Source organism: Vicugna pacos, chromosome 6 (assembly GCF_048564905.1).
Source record: "Vicugna pacos chromosome 6, VicPac4, whole genome shotgun sequence".
Taxonomy (NCBI): Eukaryota; Metazoa; Chordata; class Mammalia; order Artiodactyla; family Camelidae; genus Vicugna; species Vicugna pacos.
Genome location: NC_132992.1, coordinates 57,581,711 through 57,608,396, shown reverse-complemented (window position 1 = coordinate 57,608,396; position 26,686 = coordinate 57,581,711). Strand labels below are relative to the sequence as shown.

At 37.6% G+C, this 26,686-nt stretch overlaps 1 protein-coding gene and 1 long non-coding RNA gene across 4 annotated transcripts in view; one reads left to right on the top strand and one right to left on the bottom strand.

Moving 5' to 3' along the window:
* Window positions 1-21,819, bottom strand: part of TMEM260 (transmembrane protein 260) — a 61,209-nt gene extending 39,390 nt beyond the window's left edge. For both annotated transcript variants that reach the window (XM_072963117.1, XM_072963118.1), the window contains exons 1-3: window positions 21,520-21,819; window positions 16,606-16,637; window positions 15,725-15,876 (exon numbers count right to left, since the gene is read on the bottom strand). In XM_072963117.1, coding sequence (XP_072819218.1) covers window positions 15,725-15,876; window positions 16,606-16,637; window positions 21,520-21,679 — 344 coding nt within the window. In that variant the 5' untranslated portion in view covers window positions 21,680-21,819. The remainder of the gene's footprint in view (window positions 1-15,724; window positions 15,877-16,605; window positions 16,638-21,519) is intronic.
* The window catches only part of LOC116280978 (uncharacterized), a 177,474-nt gene that overhangs the window by 4,884 nt on the left and 145,904 nt on the right, over window positions 1-26,686 (top strand). For both annotated transcript variants that reach the window (XR_012073639.1, XR_012073640.1), the window contains exons 2-4: window positions 1,540-1,711; window positions 18,033-18,293; window positions 22,289-22,499. This is a non-coding gene — a long non-coding RNA (uncharacterized lncRNA). The remainder of the gene's footprint in view (window positions 1-1,539; window positions 1,712-18,032; window positions 18,294-22,288; window positions 22,500-26,686) is intronic.

The window sequence follows — 26,686 nt, the reverse complement described above, 5'->3', positions numbered from 1 at the left end:
ATTTCCTGATTGTGAGATCTGCATATGGATGTGTAAACAATGTTCTTGTTTTTAAGAAACATAGAGGCATTTAAGGGTAAAAGGGTACCATGACTGCAGCTTATTCTTAAATGGTTAAAAAACAAAACAATAGGTACATACATACCAAGTCAAGAATAAAACAAATGTGGTAAAGTATTGACATTTGGGGAACCTGGGTAAAGGATAAAGAGGGGGCTACTCTTGCCACTTTCCTATAAATCTGAAATTATGTCAAAATAAAAATTAAAAAATAAATCAATATATTACAGAGATAATTTCCTAACATTTATTGAGTTTTTTGCCAGCTGTGTTTCAGGTATTGTTCTAAGTGCTTTCCTTATATTAATTCATTTAATTTTCACAATAACCCTATGAGTTGATGTGATTTGTCTCCTTTTTTCAAGTGAAGAAACTGAGGCCCAGGGAGGCCAAGTAATTTTTCCAAGGTCCTATGGTAATTAAGTGGCAGAAATAGGATTGAAATTATTTAGTGCCATAACATTATGGGGTAAAAGATGGTTATTTTAGTTTAAAATCAAATAATTTATTCCATATTAATGATATGTTGTACTTTTATTTAGTTAAATATGTACCTCCTTCAGTGAAGACTAGAACAAAAATATTGTCAGTTATTAGAATTGTGTTTATTTCTATGTTTTACCAAAACAACACATTACCAACATCAATTGTACTCAAACCTCTCAAGGCTGGTTTTAACTTCTTTTTTTGAAGGGCCAATTAGTCAAAGTTTAAAACCACCAAACAGTTAATTAAAAAGAACTGAGAAGAAAAGTCCTGAAATGTACAAATCCTCAGGAAGAAAACTCAAAATTCACTAATCTACAATGATTTTTAACACATTACTATGCTCAGGAAGACATTCTGAAGTGTCTGCATTATTGACATTAATTATTGGAATTATGCACTATGTTAACTGCCTTTTCAAATATTTCATAAGGTTTTGGAAATTGAAGAGAGTAAGGTAAAATGATCAACTTTAATGATAAAATTTATCCAGTCATCTTAAACTATTAGAGATAGTTATATACATTAGCATTTTATTGAAGACTAATCCTGCATCAGTAAAGTCTATAATCTGAATTTTCCCCACCCTCACTTCTGCCCCAAACCACCGCTCTGCCAAGGTCAGGATGGTTTTACAATGAATAATCCACATACTCTTTCACCTGATTTTTCTTGGTATCAGAGAAATAATTTGTGAAACTGCTGAGTAAGGTTATAGAAGAGAAGGTAACTGATTATAAACCAGTAATGGATATCAAACCTATAATCTTGATCTTTTTAGCATCTCAAATGAGCTTGCTTAGAAATCAGCTCAGTCTACAGGAATATGAACTGAAGACAAAAGGGTAGTGGATCTTTTTTCTCTTCGTTTTGGTTTTGCTGCTCAACATCTAAAATCCCTTCCTCTGCTTAAGAGATACACAGTTTATAAGCACAGCCCCCTCGTATGATACACACCGAAAATAAGAGATACTTTTCTGGTCTCCCTTGCAGCTAGAGCATGGACGTATGACCTGTCAGAATCACCTGCTCCATTCTTTGAACTAGAAATTCATGAGGCAAAGAAGCAGGGATGGAGACAGACTCAGACATGGCTGTTGGGATCTATGCATCATTTCCACAGACGACGAAGGCAGCCTTTTCATGGGCAATGTTCAGAATGCAGGTCAGTGTGGGTGGTGTCAGCCGGGGGGGTCTGGTGCCCAGAGATGGGAGCAGCGGTAGTTTCACTCGCTCACACCTGCTTAGGACTCTGAACATTTCAGGCTCAGAGCCTGGTAATCCAGCCCTCCTAGAAATTCTGCTAGCTCTCCAACTTCCTTTCCTTTTTTTTTTTTTTCCAGTTCTAGATTTGAATGTTTCCTTTTGTAAAAAATAGCTGTATTGAGATATAATTCATATAATATACAATTTACCCATTTAAAGTGTATAATTAAAGGTTTTTAGTGTATTTACAGATACATGCAACCATCACCACAGTCAATGTTGTAACATTTTCAACACCTCAAAAAAGAAACCCTATCCCCTTTAACTGTCTCCCTAGCTGTCCCCAACCCTAATCTCATGGCCAGGCTTAAGCAACCACTAATCTACTTTCTGTCTGTGAATTTCCCTCTTCTGGGCTTTCATATAACTGGAATCATATATGTGGACTTCTGTGACTGGCTTCTTTTAGTACAATGTTTTCAAGGTTCATCCAACTGGTAGTATGCATCAGTATTTCATTCCTTTTTATGGCTAAAGTAATACTCTACTGTATGGATATACCACATTTTGCTTATTCATTCTTCCACTGATGGACATCTGGATTGTGTCCACCTTTTGGCTACTATGAATAGTGCTTCTATAAATATTTGTGTACAAGCTTTTTTGTGGACATGTGTTTTCACTTCTCTTGGGTACATACCTACGAATGGAACTGTTGAATCCTATGGCAACCCTGTTTAATTGTTTGAGGAACTCCTAGACTGTTTTCCAAAGTGACTTCACAATTTTACACTCCTGCCAGCAGGGGATGAGGGCTCCAATTTCTCCACAACCTGGTGAACAACCTGTTATCTAACTTTTTAATTCCAGCCACCCTAGTAGGTGTGAATTGGTTTCTCACTGAGATTTTGATTTGCATTTCCCTACCGACTGGTGATGCTGAACATCTTTTCAAGTGCTTATTGGCCATTTGTATATCTTCGTTGGGGAAATGTCTATTCAGATCCTTCACCCATTTTTTAAAAATTGGGTTATTTGTCACTTTATTATTGAGTTGTGGGGTTCTGCCCAACTTATTTTCAATATGTTTCTTTCCTGCTAAACACAGCCAAAGTCAATTGCTTGCAACCAAGAATCCTGCCTAAAACAACCTGCCTTCCCTCTTTATTATTTCTATTAAATTTTCAAGAAAAACCATGTGAGGAAATTCTGAAAATAAATGCTGAGCTTTGTGGAACACAGAAGACACAGTAGCATGCCTAAGAACAGAAAGTTATGTGTACAACTATACAAAGTATATAAAACATTTTGGAGGTCTCATTGTTTTAATATTTATGTTTTCCATAAAATTATCTATATAGGCTAAGCCTGTAAGAATTACTTTGATTCCAACAGCCTTTTAGAAATCAAACTGTGAATGTCCCTTAAAACTCGCATGTTTGAACACACTGCCTTTAAAAGTTTGCTTTATGCTAAGATTCGGAATCAATCAACATTTACTGACTATGTCACATGCACCAACCAGTGGATTAAGAAAAGCAGAGATAATCTGAAACATCTGTTGTGGGAAAACTCCTCAAGCTGCGGAGGGATACAGAACAAGGCCTTGTAGGCAGCAATAAACGCTCCGTTAAAGATGTAGGGGTTGTGGACACCGGGCGGCAGCCTCGGTTTGTGGTGCCGTGGAAAGCTCTGCCGCAGCGTAAGCTGGGTCTGGGAAGGCTGGCCGGGGTCGGGGTTAGGTAGCTAGGACTGAAGGATAAGAGGAAGAGGTTACTAAGTAATGAGCCACAGGGTCTATACTGGATGGGGAAGGAAGTATAGTCAGCAGGGGGCTGACGGAGGAGGCGAAAGGACAAGCTAAAGGATCGAGGTCTCAATTAAATGGAAGGAAGGCAAGTGGAGGGGGCATTGAGGAAAGGTGCGAACTGAAAGCTCCAGTCAGGCAGGGAGTGGGAAATGGGCTGGGAAAGGGAATAGCAAACTGCTGGAGGAAAGCAAAACTGGACCCTACTATTGAAAGGAGCCCGTGATGGAAAATCTGTTCTCAAAATCATAAGAGAGTCATTAAAATTAAGCATTTGTCCCGAAAGACAAGCAGTACACCATACATTAAGCCTGCCGGGTGAGCACAATGTAGGAAGACAGATGTGTGGCCCGGTGCCACAACATCACGTGCAGGCTACCTAGATGTGACCCCTCCATGAGGGTACACAAGCAGCCGAGTCTGGGACAGGCTGACAGGTCAAAGGATGATGTCAGCACCAATGAAGATGAGGAGTTGCTGAAGACTCTGGAGAAGGTCTCCAGTTCACACTCTGTAGGCAGGCAGTCTCATACTGTTCAAGGCCTATTGCGTAATCTGAGCATGCTTCCTTTCACCTGACTGAGACAGAGATAAATGACTCAAGAGCAAGCTGATGTTGAGGATGCTTTCATGAAGACAAGTTTCTGGGTACCGGTGAGGCTCAGGGCTGGCCTCACACTGTCCACACTTGTGGCCTCCGCCCTCTGTTCTCACTCTAGCACTGGACTGAAACTGCTCTCGCTGGGTCCCCAGTGACCATCTAACTGCCAAACATGATAACGCTGCGGGGACCTTTCTGATGTGCCGACACTCTCCCAGCCACGCTCTACTGAGCTGAGGTCTGGATCTCACATCCTCTGGTTTTCCTTCTATGGCTCTGGCTCTGCTTTCTGTGTTTTCTCCAAACGGCTCCTCTTCTTGCACTCAACTCCTTTAAAGTGTTTCCCAAGGTTTCATTCTCAGGAAACTGTTCTCACTCTGCTTTGCCTGGGTGACTTTTATTCACAATCTCGATTTCACCTGCCAGCTCCCAACTAAAGAAACCAAACCCGTCTCTAGCACTGCCTCTCCCTTGGTTTCCAACCTGTGTTATCCCCAACTTACTGTTGTGCCCTTACCACAAAGTCACTCCAACTCTGGATGTCCCATCAGAACTCAGGCTGTGCAAGTTAATTTCTCATCCTCTTCCCTAGAATAATTCCTGCTCCCGTCTTCTCCGTCTTAGTGAGATCCAGTATCTACCTTGTCTAGTTACCTAAGAGACCTAGAAAGTCATCGGAAATCCTCCCCGTCATACATATCATGTCATGCTGATTTTACTTCATCAACATCTTTAAAACTCATGCTTTTCTCTCCATACACACCACCACCGCCCTACTTCAGCTCACACCAGTACAACAGCTTGTGCGCTGCCTGTCTCCAGTCCCAGCTCCATCACCACCATCAGAGTGCGGGATTGAAAACATATCTGATCTTGTACTTTCCTGCCTCCAACCATTCAGTGATTCCTTTCTAATTATAAAACATATTACAAGCTCCCCATCATGACAAAGATTTTCATGATCTGGTCTCAGCCCATCTGTCGCTTCATTTTTGATATAACCCACCTGGAACTGTGTTCCACCAACACTAAATGCCTTGTCAGTCTCTGTGCTTACAAGCTGTTTCTCCTCCACCTCTGGGTTCCTTGTATCTGGAACACTGTTTCGCCTTCACTTGGCCACTCCTACTGGTTTACAACTCAGCACATGCATTACTTTTCCAAGAAGTTTTCCCTAAAGCACTGTCACTAAGATGAGGATAGTTGCCCCTTCTCCAGATTCTCATTAAATTAAATGTATTAAATGAGTACTGAATAGGTAGGGTTTCTTTTTTTTTTTTTTGGTATTTCTAAGTAAATACAACTCTGAAGAATAGAGTATTTGAACTGTACCCTAATTAAAACATAGTAAGGAAACCAGATTTGAGGAACTTAAAACCCTCTACATAAAGTATTTCAAAGCCAATAGAATTATTTTTGGACTACTGATACCACTAGACAGCCATGTCAGCATATTAGCACATTTTTAAAATTAAAAGTATATTTCACTTTACATAAATGTGTGTGTCCCTAGAAAAGCTATTTGATTTTTTGAAAACTAAATGTTTCCAAAACCTAACTTAATTTCAGACATACTTCATCATCAGTTTTTAATGCGCTTCAAATACCCAAACGGTTATGGTTTCTAGCAATGGTTTCTAATTACCTCAACCTAAGTACAATCATTTCCAAATAATGCTTTACAAAATTACTTATGCTATTATTTAACATTTTTTTCATTGCAAAAAATGGAAAGAAAAGATGTTTTGGTATTGGGGGAAATTTTTTTCATTTAAGAACCGTGTCCTTTATCATTGCTGTCCTTTACTGTTATAAAAGTGATGTTTTAGGAACAAGTGAGATTAAGGGAAAAATTAAAGGATTCACTTTGATTTTGTTACATTGATTTTTTAGAAATAAAGTAATGTCCATATGGATGTGTCTTTCAGAAACTAAGGAATAATCACATCATCATTCTTTAGGTCAAGTGTTTAAACATATTCTTTTGGCAAGAGCATAGAAATAATAATTTATTTAAAAAGCTTTTTTTCATATTACTTGATTTATTCCCTGTCTATAACATAAATATTTCAAAGGGGAATAAAATACAGAAGGTTCAGTTACTCATATTGCCTTTAACACACTGATGTGTAAAGAGAAGGGGAGGGTATAGCTCAGTGGCAAAGTGCATGCTTAGCATGCACAAGGTCCTGGGTTCAATCCCCAGTACCTCCATTAAAAAGTAAATAAATTAAATAAGTAAACCTAATAAACTCCTCCCAAAACAAAAACAAAAGCACACTGATGTGTAAGGGAAGTCCCTTACATTTTCTCAAACTTCTGTGAAATTTCAAACAAAATACCTCAAAGTTTCCATTTTCTATCTTTCCAAACCAAATATAAATGAACCTTTCATATCAATAAGCCAATGAGAATTTGAGATAGAAAAAGACATCAGATGTGCAAAAGACTTATCTAAGTGATGCTGCAAAAATCACACTGACAAATATGTCTGAAGGTGAATCTGGTCTTAAACTTGCTAAGCAAATGAGATGAGTTAGCAAGCACTTTTATTATCTGTCCATCAGCTTTTAAAAAAGGTATGAGTTCTATGAATCTTCTGAATCTACTGAATTCCTAAAGCCTCTGAATAATCCATCATCTGTTTTGATTGCCGGGGCTTTGTTACCTAATGAGTTTGACTAATTATGATCCCCCTCAATGAAGGGCTCCCCAAAGTGGGTTATTAGACAAGTTAGTTGTAATCTAACTCTTTTGGGGAATAATTCTAACCTCCCTCACACTCTACACTCTCAAATTTTTTTTTGAGAAGTATACAACATATATTTGTAATATTTTTGGCAGAGTTAGATTTTGTAAGTAGAGTGAAACACTATGCATAAATACTAGTAAATGAATTGGTAGTCTAAATTTCTGGCTAAGCAATATTTCTTTTAAAAATACATGGAAGGAATATCTAATTTGATATTGTGATTTAAACATGAGTTTTAAATGAAATTGTTGTCCTGAGCCCACAAAACAAGCTGTTTGGTATCATCCATAAAGTGAAATGTACAGATGGAGCATAAACGTTAAGTACCTCTCAAATAAGACAAAACATTGTCATATACCTGGAGACTAAGTCCGATGATTTTTTTTTTCAAAGAAAAATGACATAATCAAAAACATTGTTATGTTTTCACTTGGCAATCAAGGAGTCCTACTTTCCATTTTCACTTCATTCTTTTGAATAAATATGCTTACATAATTTTTATTTTTAAAAAAAAAGGAATGAAGGAATTAAATTTATTTACACTTAACATGCCAAGGTGACATCTTAAAATTAGCTCATTAAAATTAAGACATGTATTTTTTTCTACAGAAATTGATGAACCAACTTCAACCACACTAATAGTTAACTGGAGAAAAAAAAAATTCAAATGAGGTTGTTAATAAAGTGACAACTGTTTTCACCAAAACTCACTAATAAATTGCAAAATACTCTCAACTATTTCTACTTTGAGAACACCTTATGTGATTTAAATATAATACCAGAAAAAATGTTTCTATTCTCAATCTAATTCTCTTAAGAGCCTCATAGAAGGAGGTCAAGGGAGACATATCTTCAAGCGAAATACATATTTTTAGAATCTAACCTGACTGGTGGAAAGATCACATCTTGTGAGGCTACATGAAGAACACACACTTCATACACCACCACCATGAAATTTTAATAACACAACCACTGTATTACAAAAGACAGTCGCATGTCGATACTAACAATCAAAACCATGCTTTTACACTATTAGAGTCATGCTTAATTTTCAAGGTCTCACACTAACAAAACAAGGTAATGATAAGATGATTCAAAATAGCTAATAATCTAAATGTCATTGAAGTATGTTTTATTTTATATAAATACATATATTATATAAATGTTATATATAAAATATATTTTGCAGTACATTTGCAGTAAATAAACTCCTAACTGCTCTTTACTCAGGCTAAAACTAAAACCACATAGTTCACATTCCAGGAGAGCACAGTGGTCAGTCAATGAAGAAAGACGTACCAGGAGTATGAGAGAGAGTATGGGAAAGGTAGTTAAGTATGTAAGATTTCACCCAGAAAAATGCAAGTGCTGGAAATTTTCCACTAGGGTAAGGAATATGTGATGCTTTTAAGAGCATCCTAAAAATGTGAGGCTCAGACTTCTATGAGACCCAGAGAAGATTCCTAAGAAAGGTACTGACTGTGCAGTAGTTTTCTCACTGATGGAATACTATTCATCTGTTGACACAATGGATAAACCAGGAGGTTACAATTTGCACCATTGACACAAGTTTGCTATTGATGATAAGGTATATTTTTCTTTCTGCTACACGGTATTTGATTTTCATGTGTAGTCACATGTTTGTCTAACCCTCAATCAAAAGGCAAATAACAGAAACCTGAAATTCTTTCAGAACACACATTTGATGTGCCTCATAAAATTCATGAATGTATTTGTCTTCAGTGTTACTTGTATGCAAAGAACCCAACATGGAGGGAACACTACCCTCCTTCTATATTGAAAACTCCTACTTGAAGTAAGCAGAATCAAGTAGAAAGGCCAAATGCAGCATCTGAGCATGTTTGTGAAATAAATTACTGTTAGTGTCAACCCATATTGATGACTTAAAAAAAGGCAATGGGTCACAAGGATGAAATATGGCAAAGCAGGATACCATTAATGGCAAATCTACTGCCCCCCATCCTCCCAAGTTCTTATCTTTCGGGTCTTGTTCATGAAGATTATATAAATGTTACCTTCTTGCTCCCATTCACAAAGTCAACACCCATATATTCCTCTCTTCAGTGTACCCAGAGATGATCAAACTGGGAAGCTGAGCCACTGAGAAGAAGGTTTTCAGTTTCGGTTTTCAGTCGAATCTCTCTCATCTAGTGGCAGTTCACTCAATACTCAACAAACATGTCTTGAGCATCTAATATGTGCCAAGTACTCTGTGGGCAAATTATAGTCAGTGGGCATGTGGAAAGCAGTAGAATCTAAATCTTTTCTTGTCATTTTCAAGCTTAAACCTAATGAACATAAATCAATAATTTAGGACATAGTATATTAAAGTTCTATCTCCAAAGCCACCACCACTGCACCTAAAACAATGTGAAATATTTCCATCTTTAATAAACTTGCAAACAAGCTTCTTTCCCCATATTTTATAAAAATTTACTTTCACTCCAGGTAAAATCCTACCAAGGCCTGTTCTATTTCATGAGATTCTACCAAAAAGAAAAAAACTGTTCTACCCTGAATTTTCAGCTACATAAATATCAACTAACAGTACACTGAAAGGAAAAGTACAAAGTATCATTCTTGATTTAAAGCCACTAACTAAAATTAGGGGGAAAATGGAAAAGCCTTCAAAAAGGAAAAAAGCGCAAGTTAAATGGAGGGAGTAAGATTACGAATAATTTCCTAAATAAAATATAATCACACAATTTCCATTAGAATTTAAATGTATGCACTAACCAATAGATGACGAAGCTATTCAAGGCTTAGCACAGTTCATTTTAACTCATCAACTTATATCTGAATATCTAAAATAAAAACGCTGAATGGGGCATTAAAGGAATCACCATCATTTGCTTTACATTTTACCAAGTTTCCATAGTTTTCCAAATAACTTGCACAATGGGAGGCAATATCTTCTTAAGGCACAACCTCGCTTAAAGTAACTCCCAAATTACAGATTTTTGTCAGTTTTGCTTGAAATGTTTAAAAACACACAAGGCCTCAAGATTAGCTTATCGCTCAATCTCGATAGTGTATTTTGTATTTCAACAGCAAAACTGAAACTGGTTAAAAGCCTATTCCAGCATATTATTCTCAAAGTCCTTTTTAACTGAAAAATTAGAAGATGCTGCTTAATTTTTAAAATGTTAAGATACTAAAGGTAATGAAGTAAACTTAAAAAATCCAAATAACTAAAATCAACAGAATGAGGGGATTAAACTACTTTCATCAGTAACACTAACCAACTTACTAAACAATAGAGATTTAATATAAAGTAGTCTTATTATGCAAAATTATGGAGTATATCTTAATATTTGAAATCGTTAAGACTGTTTTCTATTTTTTATGGCTTTTTAAAGCAGCAAATCTGTATGAGTTATGATTTGTAATTTTATTTGTAACTTTAAGAAATATATGCATTTATTATTATATCCGTAATGACTGATGACTAGTTCCAGTGGCAAAATCTCCACAGGAAACAGATTTAGCAATTTAAATGTTTTATAAGTTTTTGTAATTGAGGAAACTTTTCATAATCTGACATTTGTTAAAACCACTTATTAGAAATTATGCAGCACAGTAGCTGTGGAAATATGAGCTAGCTTCACAATTATAAAGTCAGCCTATGTAGCCCTTTCCCATTGTATACAGTGGCATAAACCCCACGGCGGCCTATCAGCTAACTGGCAGGCAGGGGGCTGCTCTATTCAAAGTGAGAGATACAAGCTGCAGGGCAAAAACCTGGCAGCTCCCATCTGACCCCACAATCCCCTACTGGTGACAGCTCCAAGCTCCATGGCAAATTAGGCCTTCTCATATTACAATTGGAGAAGACAGATTCCATTAGCAGTATCTGAAATTGAGTGGAGAGCTGCACTGTTATCAGACTTGACTCATAAGCACTGCTATTAATCAGAGCTATGATAGCATTTATATATTTCAAGCTATCTGCTGCCGCTGTGATATTCTGCTACAAAGGGTTGATGGGACTTAGGAAAGTGAACAATAGAGCTTTCTGGGAAAAGCAGAGTAAATCAAGAAAGTCTATGACTTCCGCACATTCTGAAGGGATTGTGGTTTACATAAATTTTCTCCCAATTGGAGATTGAGCTCTTCCTCATCTTACACATGGGATTTAGTTGTCACTCAATGGTAACAGCTGTGAAAAGGTGAAGCGGCCCACCGCTCAGAATATTGCCTTCGCTTTTAAAGCAATTAACCCATGAACAGGAGGATACCTGGTGATATCAAAGGGATTAGTCCAGGCAGTGCATTATTAACATTTCCTTGAACTAATTCTAACTCTGACTAGCTGTCAGAAAAGACTCTACAGTCTTAAAAAAGAGTTTTTGCCCTGCTTTTTTTTCCCCTTCAAAATGAAGTGCCACTATTTGAGCCTAATATGTCCCTCTGCTTATAAGAAAATGCAAATGAACTGAGCCCTTAATATGCTTAACCCGTCTGAGTCAATGCAATTTTAATACAAGTATGAGAGAAATATATGATCAATTAACTAGGGATCAAGCCAGATATTCTCCTGAATGGAAATTAATGCTCCAGTACTTTCCATTCTTCTTCAACTACAAAAACTTGGTGACTATTTGTTACTTAGGCATAGTTACCTCTGAAATTAGGGAGAGCTTCGCATTATTCTCTCTGGCAATAATCTAAAATACTCTTTGAGCTGGAAAATCCAAATGTCCCTTAAGCAGGAGATTCTACATTCTCTAAGGTATGGCATTTTAATTTTCAGTTCTTTATTGAATGGAATCTTAGCTGAGGCTCTAAGAATAGCAGACACAGTGTTCAGACTCAAGTATAACTGTTCCAAAAGTTTCATCAAATTAATCTTTAGCAGCGGCAGAATGTTTAGAAATGTGTAACTTATAAAAAATAAAATGCCCCATAAATAAAATACTGGCACAAAATAATCTACCAGGAGATATTTAAATTTTACTGAAATTGGCTGTAAGTTCTTCGTAGTAAGCAGGCATAGTTTCAAGATACTTTTAATTATTATTAATAGTCATATATTCCAGGGAACCTGCTTGACATTGAGATCTGACTTACTGTACAATGTTAATGGTGTTAGAAAGTTTTTTAATGCAAGTTTCCTGAAACAGTGCCTTTTAGGAAAAATATTTGAAAAACCGTTTATTTAATAATTAGTGACTTTGTCTTTCTTTAAAATAAGCACTGAATTTTGATTATAAGAATTTTACTTTTGATTCATGAGTGTGCAACAAATATTGCTAAATGAATTCTTCTCTAGTTCCATTTGGCCCTTAACAGTTTAGTCTGAAAAGCCTATGCTGACTCTCAAGCCTGTTGCGAATATATTCCCTGCCCCGTAACTATTGACATACACACGATACAGATATGACCTCACCTGAGATCATAAGCAATTTAAATGTTCCCCTAGGTAAAGAATTTTTATATGATGCTAACAATAGACTGCATTCCCTTTCAGTGACACCATGTAAGCACAGTGATGTTAATGACAGTGATTTCAGTACTCCTTCCTTACTAAGTATATAGGACCTAGCTTGATGTTTCCTAGAAAATGAGTCTGAAATTCAAGTACTAAGTAATGCTAAATGATGTTCATATTAGTGATTTACAGTACCTATAACTTAAAAAATTTTATATTAATAAGATTTGTGAATTTCAAATAAGACACGTTAAATATCATCCTATCAAACTGCAATATCATTTACTTTACTGGCCTTAAAAGAGAAAATCTCAGTTCCTCAAAACCATTTACTTTAATGGCCTTAAAAGAGAAAATCTCAGTTCCAGTCTTAAATGCACAGATGTACAACATTAATAAAACAAACACTGTTTCCTATAAACGAAATGTATTAAACTCCCTTAACATAATGCATGCTTTAGAATACCCCTGAAGGGGACAATACTCAAATAAATACATGTAGAAACAACTGCCACAATCTTACTATTTTTAATTTAATAAACTACAGTGACAGCTTTCAATGTGCAGTTTTACTCATATGCTTTCTACATCAGAGCAAAGCAAACAGAAAAGAGTTCTTGCCAACCATTAGGAAAGATTGACAAAAAATACAGTGTTAATGACATCTTAAAGGCTTTTAAAAGCAGGAGAAAGATGCAAGAAAAGCAAAAATTACATAGTAATTGGAAGTAACGAATAAATTGTTCTTTCAATCTAAGTCATGTTTACTGAAAAAAATGGAGCTTTTTACATCAACATATTTAAACAGAAATTTGCTTTCGAAATACAATCTTTGTTTAAAAGGTACAGAAGGTCTTTATGTCCACCCCAAGAGCTAAATATAGTGAATGCCATGTGAACAATTACCTGAAAAAAACCTAAACCCGTTAAAAGAATTAATTTCCAGCACACCAGTCAGCACTAATCCTCGATGTACAGTAATGTTCTCTCAAGTGATGGGAGGGAAGAAAGAATACAACTGTTTCCTGGATAAAAACCCTTCAATATTCAACAACAAAATGGAGTGATGACTTGGCTGGTAAATGAATAAAGTGGTGAAATGTCTCCTAAACGAGTTCTGGTGAGGGAGTCCACCTGTAAAGGAATACATTTACTGTACACGGGGACTGGGAAAAAGCTGTTACTGTAATGGCTGCACAAAAACCACATCCTGCTGTTGGGTTTATATTCACAGAAGAAAGGTTTTAAAGGTTAAGTTCAGGTCATACGACAAATGAAATTGTAACAAGCCAGCTGACATTGTATAATGTCTTCTTCCACTCGATCAATAGGCTACTGTTAGTCCTATTACCATAGAGATGGCTTGCTCTTTCCTGAAGGGTGGCTATTGTTTGACAAAACAGATTTGCCACTTGAACTAGGTTGTTCCCAAAGGACGTGTACCTTGTCAATTATTTGTGTTCAAAATAATGAAGTATTTCCATATTAAAATGCATGTAAGAGATAATGCTATCAAGTCCCTTTCTGGAAAGAAAGCAACTTTTCCAGAGTCCCAGATTCCTAAAACCATGCAAATATCCAGTTTAGACGTATTAAGAGTTTTTGATTTAAAACATATGTCAGCAAGTACATGTATTTATCACTATGACTGTATGTTAAAAGAAAAGAGTCACAGGCTTGTGTGCTAATCTAAAGCCCATTATAATCAAGCATAATTAATAAAAAGCTATTTTAAAATGTGGACAACTCAAAGGAAAATTACTGAATGCAAACTATTTGGATTCTGAAAAGATAAAGATTTTTATATTTGATTTTTACAGTGGTTTTTACGTGGAAGGGCACCAACAATTAATATACTGAAAAACATGGAAAAGTTTTAGAAAATAAATCACTTTACTTAAGAGCTATGTATAAGAACTACAGCATTTAAATATACGCATACGTTGTAGAAATAATCTAAAATACAGATGAACTAGCAAAATAAATACAAGTATTAGTTTTCTTTAAAATGTCTTTGTCTTGAATGCCTTGTGAAAATTAGTGACTCATACATTTAATACAGAACAGGTAAGTTCTAAATTTCAACCTAGATACTTGAAAATGAAAAAAGATGAGTTTTTCTCTCAACGGAAATAACAACAGAGCCTTAATTATAAAGGATTGGAAGAAACAATTCTAATAATGATTATTCTAATCACTTAGGAAAAGAAAGCATTCATAATACTAATCAGCCCAAGTAGAAATATTATTTTAAACATTTTGTACTTGAAGATTTGGCTATCACTGAAAACTGTAACACTGAAATAAAAATAGATTAAATGATATAGATTAAAATTCAGTAAATGATCAACAATTAAAACATTTGAATTTGAAAGCTTTCCACAAGTAGATTTAAAAGTAAGCTTGAGTCATAATTATGTTAACTTTTACCTTTCTACAAATAATCAAAAGACACTTTAGAAAGAATTTAGTAGAAGGGCAGTAATCTGACAAGTGTAAATAGAAACATCAGTCTCTAAAAATGACATCTGAAATTGTTTGTTCAAATTATATGATATTTACATACAAAATTATTTGTTTTTATAATAAAATCTGCAATAGTTTTTGAAAGAAATGTTTTAACTTGGTTTTCCCTTTGCAGGAAGTATAATTTGTATTTTTTCACTCTAATCCGTTTAGGCATAGGTTAGGCTGAGTTAATATTAAAGGAGCCAAACAAAGACAAATGAGTTTACCAATATCCCAAACTAATGACCCATTTTTTTAAAAGCAGGGTAGCCTTCCAAACTAGGAAAGCCTTCCATCATAAAGCAAGTGGGGTCTAATTTGCCTATCTTCCCTATAGCTATAAAGGAACAAACTGAAACCTTACTAAAACCACAGCCCAAATTGATTTCCTTAGTTAACAGCCTCATTTCAAAACATATACAACATGTGCATATTTAGAATACAATATAATTAGTTATTAGCTCTGGACCTGACAGGCAGCTGCCCATCAGCAATACTGTGAGTAATTAAATGATATTTACCATTTACTAAAAGATGAACTTCATGTTGTTGAATTAAACTGGCCCATCTGCATCTTCATAAAATGACAAACCTTATTAGTTCTGCCTAACCAGAGAATTGTGATAATGAACTGGTGACACCCTCTCTCCATTGTATGAAGCAGAACCAACTGTGTAATCATTTGAGGGGTCAAATGCATATGAAATTACTGTAAATTAAGAAAGTGAAATCACAGGAGTGATGAGGGAAACCATTCAAGCAACAAATTTTTTTTTAATGTATGTACTTCAGTCATAAGAAAACTCCATCTCCAATTAGTCAAAATTAATTTTAATTAATCAACTACTTTACCTGAAAACGGTGAAAAAAAGGAGTGATGCAGCTACTGCTCCGAATAAGCCACACAGAAGATTGACTCGGTAGGCAACTGAACCAAAAGGAAACAGTATAATTGCCAGTTTAGCCACCAGAGTGAACAAAGGATAGCCAGGAGGATGGGCAACCTAAGGGAAAATTAGCAACAGTCAGAAGATTTTCATCTAGTAAAGGAAGAGTCACACTGGCTTTAATTGAAAAGTAGCCCTTTTCTCGGGCAAGTATAAAGATTAAGAGACAATGACTAAATGTTTGAATAGTGGTTTTTCTATTGTAATCCTCTTGTGCCAATACAAATAAATATTTTCTTTAGTGGATTTGACAGCGTCTATCACATGGTGTGTCACCTAGAGAAAGGGTGACATATTTCATTGTCAGTTCTTAAGCAGTTTGTTCTCTGGGTTCACAGTACATTAGGGTCATTTAAAAGGCTATTGAAAAAAGGCAGGTTCTGAAATATCGTACTGGTTAGAAAGTTGAAAGACCACACTGCTATCGGATTACCACCATGCTGACAGTCCTAAGGTCTTGCCTAAAGCGATCATGCACCATAATAAAGTTTATTAAATAATAAACTTATTAAAACTGTTAACCCGATTTATTTCATTCTCCATAGCTTATACAAAATTTGGGGTGATAATAAGCCAGCTACTGTATATATAGTAAAGGCTTTGCTTTATAATTTAGTTTAATTGGATTTAAAACTTAAAGTAAATTGTCACGTACTGTACTTATAAGTTACTAAAAACTGGGGTTTGAAAATAAATTAATCTACTTTACTCCATGCTTAATTAAACTTTCTTAATTCCTAAAACTGTTAATGAGAGCATTGATTAAACAATAAAACTAATACTTACTCCAAGCTCATGTGCGGCTGTGATCAGTTCCCCTGTGAAAAAATAATGTAAAACCAATAATTACTATTAGAAAATGACACTCCTCCGAAGTTTTCAAAATCCAAATGCTTGCATTGGGGTTTTGCATTAATTTGACTGGATAAAACTGTAAATCTGTAGAGATTTAACAGCATGAAATAGTCTCAGAATATTTTCTCCCTTAGGTCTTCTTGAACAAACTATCTCTGATAGTTTTTAATAACTGGTCAGTGGAAATATAGGTGAATTCTAGTTTTTAAAAATGCTTATCTTCCCTCTTGAAAGTTGTATACACTTGCAACTACATAAAAACTCTTACAGAACATTAGTGTAAAATACTGTATTACCCCTTGAGAACTAAGTACAGAACTGTCCGTAAAGATACAACTTTGTGACATGTAAAAGGTGCAGACATCAGAGACTTGAACAGTCTATAAAATGTGCCATTCTGCCCCAAACTGGCATTTGGATACTTTGCCTACATTGATTATATTGGATATCTCTAAACAATTGCCAAATGCTTATTAACTCCAAGTGATTTTGGTAAGTTCTGACTACCACAGTACATTTTTTCAAACCATTAAGTCATCACATCATTTACACAGTTCTTTATAATTCCTCACCATTAGCGATTATTTCTAAAATTGTGATGTAGTAATTCAGTGCCTATTTGTTAAAACAAAGCACAGGCTTTGTGCTCTCATCCCTATACAACTTAACGCAGTACAATGTAAGAATCAATATTTACTGATGATTTATGAAATTTACTATTATCTATTGGTAAATGTATTAATGTCCATTTTCTATCCTTCAGTGGATGTCAATACTCTTTATCTCTACTGCCCTGGCCAGTTTAGACCTTTCCCCTCCCAGGCCTGGGCTGTAGCAACAGTTTGACCAATCTTCTACTTCAATCCATCTGCCTACTGAAGTCACTTACTACTGCCACCCCCACCCGCCAAAGGTCAGACTGTTTCCTTAGTCGAAAAATCCTCCACAGCTGCTCTCTGCAGACTGAACAAAGTTGATTCCTCAGCATGACATGCCAGCCCTCCATGGCTTCGAGGTCCCTTTCCAAGGTTTATGTCCGTGAAACCTATGCTCACCTTAGTCACACCTGACTACCCGTTGTTCTTCTGGAACGGTCCTCTTTGCACTTCTCATCTCTCATTTTCTCACCAAGCATCTCCTCATAAGTCCTTTAAGCCCTGGTTCAATTTAACCTTCTCAGTGACACCTTTCCTTACACATCCCCATCCCCATCCTGCCCCATCATAATTAATCACTTCTTCCTCCTCCATAGAACCTGCTCGAACCTATTTAGCACTTATTTAGATTGCCTTATATTCTGTTAGTTGTTTTCATTTGTCTTTTCTACTAAGTTGAACATATTATCCTACCCATTTCAGGGTACTGTCAAGACATCGGCGCCTCTCCCTCCTCTTGCCACACAGAGAATCTCATTCAAAACCTGCACATGGAGGTTGATGAAAAGACCCATCACGTTGTCATCCTTGCTACTTAAATGGCCCCTTCTCAGGCTGAATGACAGCTTGCTCCATGGAAATCCCACAAAGGCACCAAAGACAGATGCTGCTTAGTTAAGTCACTTACTGAAGGACATCTTTAAAGTTTTCTGCAGATATTCAAGAACATCTTACAAGCCAAAGGTACTTTTTGTATCTTATATAAATTATTTATGGTTTAAAAATGTTTAAAATAACTGTTTCCTTTGTAACTACTGTTACCAAACCATTTTATAGTTTTACTCTAGAATGGGTTTGCTATCACGTCCTCCATCCCAAACGGTTTTAATCAGTTTTTTGTTCTTGTATTTCTGTAGATATGATGAAGCAGTTGAGTTCAAATTTGCGAGGTCACTATTCATTATCCTCCATTTAAAATGTATTTAGAATTACACTTAACATTACGAAAAACATCCTATTTTCTCTAACTTCTTTTTACCTTTGAAAAGTCAATGTGCTGCTATTCTTTGCTGGAGTTCTGTTGGCAGAAAGATGAATCTGAATGTGACAAACCTCTAACACCAACATGTATCAAATGTTAAACTAAAATCTAAACAGAAAAGATGCTACTATTCAAAGTCTATGAGGGTATCCTTGATAAAAAGCTAAAGGGAGACACTACTCTTAAAATTGAGTATGATAAAAAGAAAAGTAAATAGTTGAAAAAAAAAAAGAGCTTCCTGGGTCCTGGCTGTCCCCCAACTCTTTATAAGAGGGTTTCCTCCAATGGAAGTCCTACTACAACCTGCATCAGAATTACCTGGACGCCTCTAAAAAAAGAAGATTCCTTGACCATACCGCCAACCTCCCTACGCTAAACCCTCTGGCATCGGGCCTAAGCTCCCCGGGCAGCTCTCAAGTACATGCAAATTTGAGAACCACAGCTTTTCCATTTGGGTCACAGATGGGTGGCAAGCTCAGAGTTGTCAGCAGATGCTTCACCTTTACAAAACCCAGCTCCCTCTGTACTACACTTTTTATATTAATTATACAATTATACTGTCATACATCAAGTATGTTCAAGACGTATCTTAAAAATATATAAACACATAGAAGCAAATTTATTTTTCCCAAAATAACAAACAGAAGTGAAGGCTAGATTCCTACGCTTTCCTCTAAAGGACCAGTAGCGCTCCTGCCCATAAATCAACTATGTGTATCAAGCAATGCAAAATAATTTTTGGCAAGGCCACATGTGATAGATTTATGGAGTATAATTTAAGACTTATCAGGAAGAAGAATACATGCTTTATGTTGGTTTTGAGATGTGTTCTATTTATTGGTAAGAAAATACATTCCATAAACACAAAATTCAAAGAGAACAGTACATTCAACATATAAACAAAATTATCAAAGATGTGATTATACAAGTTTTACTGGCAATACTTGGAAAATATATAAGTATTAGAAGCAACCACCATTTAGTGTCAAACCAAACAAGTCAGAACACCCAAAAAGTCTGGTAACTCAAAGTGAATAGATGTTTATTTTGGGAGAAAAAATAGAAGACAGCATTAATAAAAATAAGGCAAAAACAACACATTTTAAGTAGGCCTTATCACTAAATATGTGATGACAGATTTAATAAAGAATTTACAGCACAAGTTGATAGAGCATGTTCTAAAGTCAACCTACTTGGGTTCTCTCCTTGACTGCCCCTACTTTCCAGCTGTGATTCTGGACACAGCTTAACCTTAGTTTTGTCATCTATAAAATAAAGAAACTGACAATACCTACCTCACAAGGTAGGAGCTGGGAGGATTAAAATGACAATTCACAAAAGGTACTTGGAACAGTGCCTGGCACAAAGTAAGTGTTCAGTGTTATTCATTCCAACCCCATCCTTCAGGCTCTAACAACCATGGTAAATAACTGTCAGTGTTTTGTTTTGTTTTGAAAGGTACAGAACTACCCAGTTCTGAGTAATGATCTCAGTAATGTCAAAACTCTCACACTAGTTATTTCTACTATCTAATATAAGCCTTGGCAACATGGTAACTCTATTTCCCACTATGTTAAAGAAACATTGCTCCTTTTTGCGCCATAGGACCTGAAAGAGCAAAGGTAATAACCTGTAAAAGGAACAAGGATCCTCAATGTGGTAGGCAGCCTTGAAAATGGCCCTCAACATATCCCAACTCCTACTATTCTCACTGTGTAATCCTCTCCCCTTGAGTGTGGCCTGGACAAACTAACTTCCAAGAATAAAACAGGACAGTGGTGTGTCTTTTCCAAGATGAGGTTACAAAGTGACAGAGTTGTCAGGCAGGGGTGCCATCTCTTTCTCTTGACAGAAGTCAGCTTACAGGGAAACCCATTTGGCGAAGAAGTGGATGGGGCTTAGATGCTAATCCCTGCCAAGCCGAACCTTGAGAGGACTGAAGCCCCAGCTCACACCATGACAGCAACCTTGTCATGAGTTAAAGGCACCCACTTACACTGCATCAGGATCTCTGATCCACAGAAAACATGAGATAATAAATGTTCGTTGTTTTAAGCCACTAAATTTGGGGATATCTTGTTATGCAGTAACTAGTGCACTCGGTGTTTTTCAGTCTACAGATTCACTACCCAAAGTTACAGCACCATTCTGACAAAATCACTGTTAGTAGGCATTATTGGGTGGTCACTAAATCTGGCAGCAAAACAAATCCTGAAATAAAACCTGAATCTTGTCTCTCATCCCAAATACATAACGATTATTCATGTGATTTAAAAGGTCCCCGAGTCACGCTTTTCTTTTTAACAGAAGCAGCTTGTTTAAAGCCGCAACCGGCTTCCACTCTTTCAAGCGTTCTCCGGAAAATAATCTGCAAGGCTGTCTCCTTTTCGACAATAGGGTTTCAACTAAAATACCATTTCCTCAGAAGCCTTTCCCGACTAGCCATTCCCTACCCCACTGTCCAGCACATTTTCCTCTGCCTCCACTAACTTATCACCACTTAACATGTAGTTGTTTATTCAGCAGTCTGTGTATTGTCTCTGCCCGCATTACAACCCTCTCCACCCTTGTTCACCACTCGTTATCCCTTTGGCTGGAACACGACTTTAAGGACTCAGTAAGCTACATCTGTGGACTAAAAAGGAAGGGAAAGCAAAAACTCAAATTCAGAAAAATGATCTGGAGAAGTGGAGAGGTGGGTGTGTCCCAACAGGTGAAACCAACCAGATCCGCCTCGAAAGCCTGTGCGCTAAAGAGACCAGAATTAAAGGAAAATTACAGGGATGGAAACAGAAGTTGGCTGTGACTGCAAAACCCTGCCTGCAAAAACCAGGCTGGCGGGCGCATGGAGGGGGCCGGCTGACCAGACCTAGAGAGGACAGTGCGGACCACAGACGAGGCAGAAAGGACGACCTGAAAGTACTTTACCCGAGTCGCCCCCCGGCACCGAGGGGGGCAGCGTGAGGGTGAACACCGCGGCCACAGCGGCGAACACGGCGACGCCGCCGCGAAGGCCCCCGGACCGCCGCGGCCCGACTCGGGCTGCCCGCCTCCGGGCCGGGCCCCCGCCGTCGCCATGGAGACCCATGGGCCAGAGGGGGCCGAGGAAGGAGGACGCGGCGGGCCCCACGACTCGGGGAGGCACGGAGTCCCTGGAGGAGAAGCGAGCGCGGCGCGAGGCGGCCGCGGCGGCTTCCGGGTCGGGCCCGGGAGGGCGGGGCCACGCCTGTCTGCGCCGGTGCGGGGGGGAGGAAGCGCCGGCCTCGCCGGAGCCAGGCCCGCGCAGCCTTCTGGTGGCGGTGCGCCGGAGTTTCCAGAACCTTAACGTGCTTTCCCTGACGCAGCACAAGGGACAGCCTTCTCTTAAGAATGCAAGGCTGGACACCGGGCCGCCGTCTCTATGGTTTCCCTACCCGCTTCCCCGCGATTTGGTCGGGTCTGACAAGAGACGGGAGCGGGGTCGCAAAGCGGGCGCGACGAAGGGCCGCGACCGTCCCCTGCGGTGTGGGGTGGAACTGCACGCGGGCCTCAGACCGCGAGCCTGAGGGGACGTGAGCGCACGGTGGGTGCCGAAGCAGCCAGGACGCACTTCAGTCTTTACTACGAGTAGTTATAAGCCCATGTGCTAATTGTTAATTCTCTGAGTTATTTTCAGAGAGATGAAAATAAGCTAGTTGGTCTATTTTTTTTCTTATAGCCTGAGGAAAACTCGAGAGACAAATTGAGAAACTTGAGTTTCTGTATATAAGTCATACCGTGGTAAAGTTGTCTCCCACTTTAATGAAGAGGGGTATTTCGGTGGAGCTTTGACCACACAGCAAGAATGAAACGGAGACACTGCACTTCCCAGTTAGCTGCAACGCAGGGAAGAACGGGGACTCTGGGACTGCCGCATAGCACGGCTCTTGGTAAGATTTTAAGCTTACGTTTTACATTATTATAACAATTATTCTGAGGTAAGAGGGGAGAAGGACACTCTCCCTGGAATGCGTCTCAAAATACACTGAAGACCAGTGACAATGTAAACGTGTTTCAAGCAACCTGACAGGAGCACAGCGGCTCAGGTGCAGAGTGACTAACACACACCTGTGTAGATTGGCAGTCACCGTGCCGCGTACCTTAGTCTTTTTCATGTACTACGTCCTGTTGTCTGCGCTATGTTGTGAGTTCCTGAAGGGCAGGTAGACAACCTCTAAAATGGCTCCCAATAATCCCTGACTCAGTATTCAGTCCCTTGTGTAATCCTCTTCTCTTGTGTGTGGGCAGGATCTAATGACTCACTTCTATCAGCAGAATAGGGCAAAAGTGATGGATGTCACTTTGGAGATTGAGCTCTTAAAGACTGACTTTCATCTTATTGCCCTCCCCCTGGTAGGCACTACTTCTCTTGCCCTCTCACTTGCTCTCTCTGAGGAAGCCGCCTACCATGTGTTGTGAGCTGCTTTATGGAGAAGCACACATGGCATAGAACTCAGGTCACCTCCAGCCAAACAGCCAGCCAGGAGCTGAGGCCCTCAGTGCGACAACCTGCAAGGAACTGAATCCCACTAGTACCGCATGAGGGACTACGGGGCAGATCCTTCCCGGTGTGGGCCTTGAGATGATGGCTCTAACTTCCACCAAGACCTTGATTGCAACCGGGGAGAGACCCTGACACAGAGGACCTAGCTAAGACTCATCCAGATTCCTGTCCTTCAAAAACTGTGAGATAATAAATGTTTTAGTCCCCTAAATTTGGGGTAATTTATTACTCAGCAATAGGTTACTAAGACAGGCTGCCTTCTATTTCTTTTCTGAAAGCATGCCAATGAATAATACTGATGGAACCAGGCATATGCTTTTCTCTTTTTATCCATTTCATCTTCTGCTCCTGAGCTTTATAAAAAGATGAATTTTTACCATGGCAAATTACTTTCAAAAGAGGATAATTATTTGCCCATGTTTGAGAGGTAGAGATCAGCACTGGAAGTTTGAATTTGGGAGTTGTCATGTAAGGATGAGATGAATGAGTGAACTCACAGAGGCATAATGTAGCAAGAACAAGGTTGAGGTCAAATGTCAGCCCATATCTTCATTTAGGGAATGGCAGGAGAAGGAGAGAGAACAGTGGGCGTGAGGGATGTATCACAGGAAGCTAAGGAAGAAATGATATCAGTGAAGGACATGTGGTCAGGGTGTCACAGAGAGAAGGACGATGAAGAAGGCCACGTCTAGGTTTATGGGACTTGAGTTTATACAAATTGGAGAATTGTGTAAGCAGAATACAAAACTGCAGATACAAAATTAGGTACAGGCATCAGAAGGAGCTATGAATTTTTTTTAAATTGAAGTACAGTTGCTTTACAATGTTGTATTAGTTTCAGATGTATAGCATAGTGATTCAGCTATACATATATATATATATGTATATTCATTTTCATATTCTTTCCATTATATGTTACAAGATACTCAATACAGTTCCCTATGCTATAACAGTATAAACTTATTTATCTATTTTATATATAGTAGTTAGTATCTGCAAATCATGAACTCCCAATTTATCCCTTCCCACCCCCTTTATTGAAACTTTAAATAATAACTATAGGCTGATAAATCTGAAGACTACATACCACCAACCTCTCCTTTAAGCTTCAGCTTTTTTTTTTTTTTAGTAACAACTGTCCTGTGAGTTCTCCATTTATATATCTTAACAGCATTTCAAACCTGGCAGACTTTTCTGTCTTATTCCACTGTGTACCCATGCTTAAAATGGTGCCTGGCACAAGATAGCATTTAACCAGTATTTATGTAATGAATGAATAAATGAACAATGGTAGATCACTGCTGTATCCCTTAGGGATTGCATTTTGCTCCTAGTGATAAGATCTTACTACTGTGGCTTAAACATGCAAGTGTTTATTTAATCACTTTGGAAAACAAACATTTTTCTAGTAAAGGCGAAGCTATGCAGAGCCTGCAACCCAGAAATTCTACTCCAGGTTTGTACCTAGAGAAGCCAGGAAACAGACACAAAATGTTCATGGCAGTATTGTTCATAAGAGCCCCCAAATCGGAACAACCCCAGATACCCATCAACATTGGAATAGAGAAATAAATCCTGGAATATCCATACAGTGAAATACTGCATAACAAAGAGAATGTACAAACTACAGCTAGCTACCATGGGATGATATGGGTGACTCCCACAAAAAATATTGAGCAAAAGAGCAAGTTATTAAATAATACATACAGAATGATTCTAGTTATTTAAAGTGGAAAGATAGTAAAAGTAAACTAAATTGTTTAGTGATATATTCACAGAGTTTTAAACTGGGACAACAGTAGTTACCTGTAGGGCGAGTGGGAGCTGCGATGGGAAGCGGTACACGTGGGCTTTATGGACTGTCGGTGTTTCTGTTCTTGACTTGGGCAGTGGTTACATGAGTATTGCCTTTATAATTATTCTTTAAACTATTTATAAATGTATTAGGCACTCTTCTATCTATATGATGTATCTCAATTGAAAAAATAGAGAGGAAGGAAGAAAGATTCTGGAACGGTTATCTAATGGATAGTTTTGTAATGAATGCTAACAAGAATATTACCCTGAATTGGCATGTGATAGCTCATGAATATTTCTGCATCTTTTTAGTTCCCTGTAATATAAGTGATTATATGGAGGTATTTTAAGCTTAAGGAAAATACATTTCAGCATGAAAGTATATTTTCTTTCAAAATCCCTTCCACTGATCTAATATAATAGAGTACTAAGTTCTCTTCTGAAACCAATTTACTTTTTAAAATAAATTTTGTGAATTGTGCTCCAGATCTTTGGCAAAAATAAATACTTGGTTTCATAATCTGGTGTCAGTATTCTGACATAGTCTGTCAATATTCTTCAAGGTTTTAACAAGCCAAATTTTTTCAACAAAACTCCAAGGTATCACATAAAAAAGAAATATTGTTCAAAGGCATAAAAGTAAATAATTAGAAAAGGTAAACGAACAACTATCAAAGTTAGGAGTGGAGGTGAGGATGGTAGCAATGAGCCAAATCCTCATTGTGTCTGGGGCTATCCAGTGATAAATCAATAGATCGTTCTAGAGACCTATTATTTAGGAAGGTAATTATGAAAAGAACCCAAATCAGAAAAGGTTAAAAGTAGTTGCTTTGGAGAAGGGAGACTAGGGGAGGGGAGAAGCCAGATGGGAGATACGGCTTTCATTATAGTTGTTCTGAACTAATATATTTAGTTTGTTTGTTTTTTTGTGGGCGGGGGGTAATTAGGTTTATTTATTTGTTTTTCAGTGGAGGTACTGGGGCTTGAACCCAGGACCTTATGCTTGCTAAGCATGTGCTCTACCACTGAGCTGTACCTTCCCCAATGAACTAATACATTTCTCCATATGCATTGTATTATTCTGCTAAAAACATAGGAAAATATTTGTAAGGGAATGAATGAGAATGAAAAAAAAGTCAAGACCATAGCTTTTTTGAATTAGAGATTGTAATATATGTGAGGAGCCTGAAACATAGGAGGAGCCATAGAAGTATTTGTCCGGAATTAGTTGTTTCCTGTTTGAATTACATGTTATGTATTTGTTTTCCTTCTAGTTTCATTGAGATATAACTGATAGCACTGGGTAAGTTTAAGGTGTACAGTAAGATGATCTGATTTACATACATCATGAAGTGATAATCAGAATAAGTTTAGTGAACATCCGTTATCTCATATAGCTACAAAATTAAAGAAATAGAAAAAAATTTATTCTTGTGATGAGAACTCAGATTTACTCTAACAGCTTTCATATATAGCATACAGTGTTAATTATATTTATCATGTTGTACATTACATTCCTGGTACTTATTTATCTTACAACTTGAAGTTTGTAGTACCTTTTGACTGCCTTCTTCCAGTTCCTCCTCCCCTTATCCCCCACATCTGGTAACCACAAGTCTGATCTTTTTTTCCTATGAGTTTGTTTTTGAAGTATAACTGGCCTACAACATTATGTTATTTTCTGTTATACAGCATAGGGATTCAATATTTCTATACATTTCAAACTGATCTCCAAGATAAGTCTGGTAATAATATGTCACAATATGAAGATGTTAC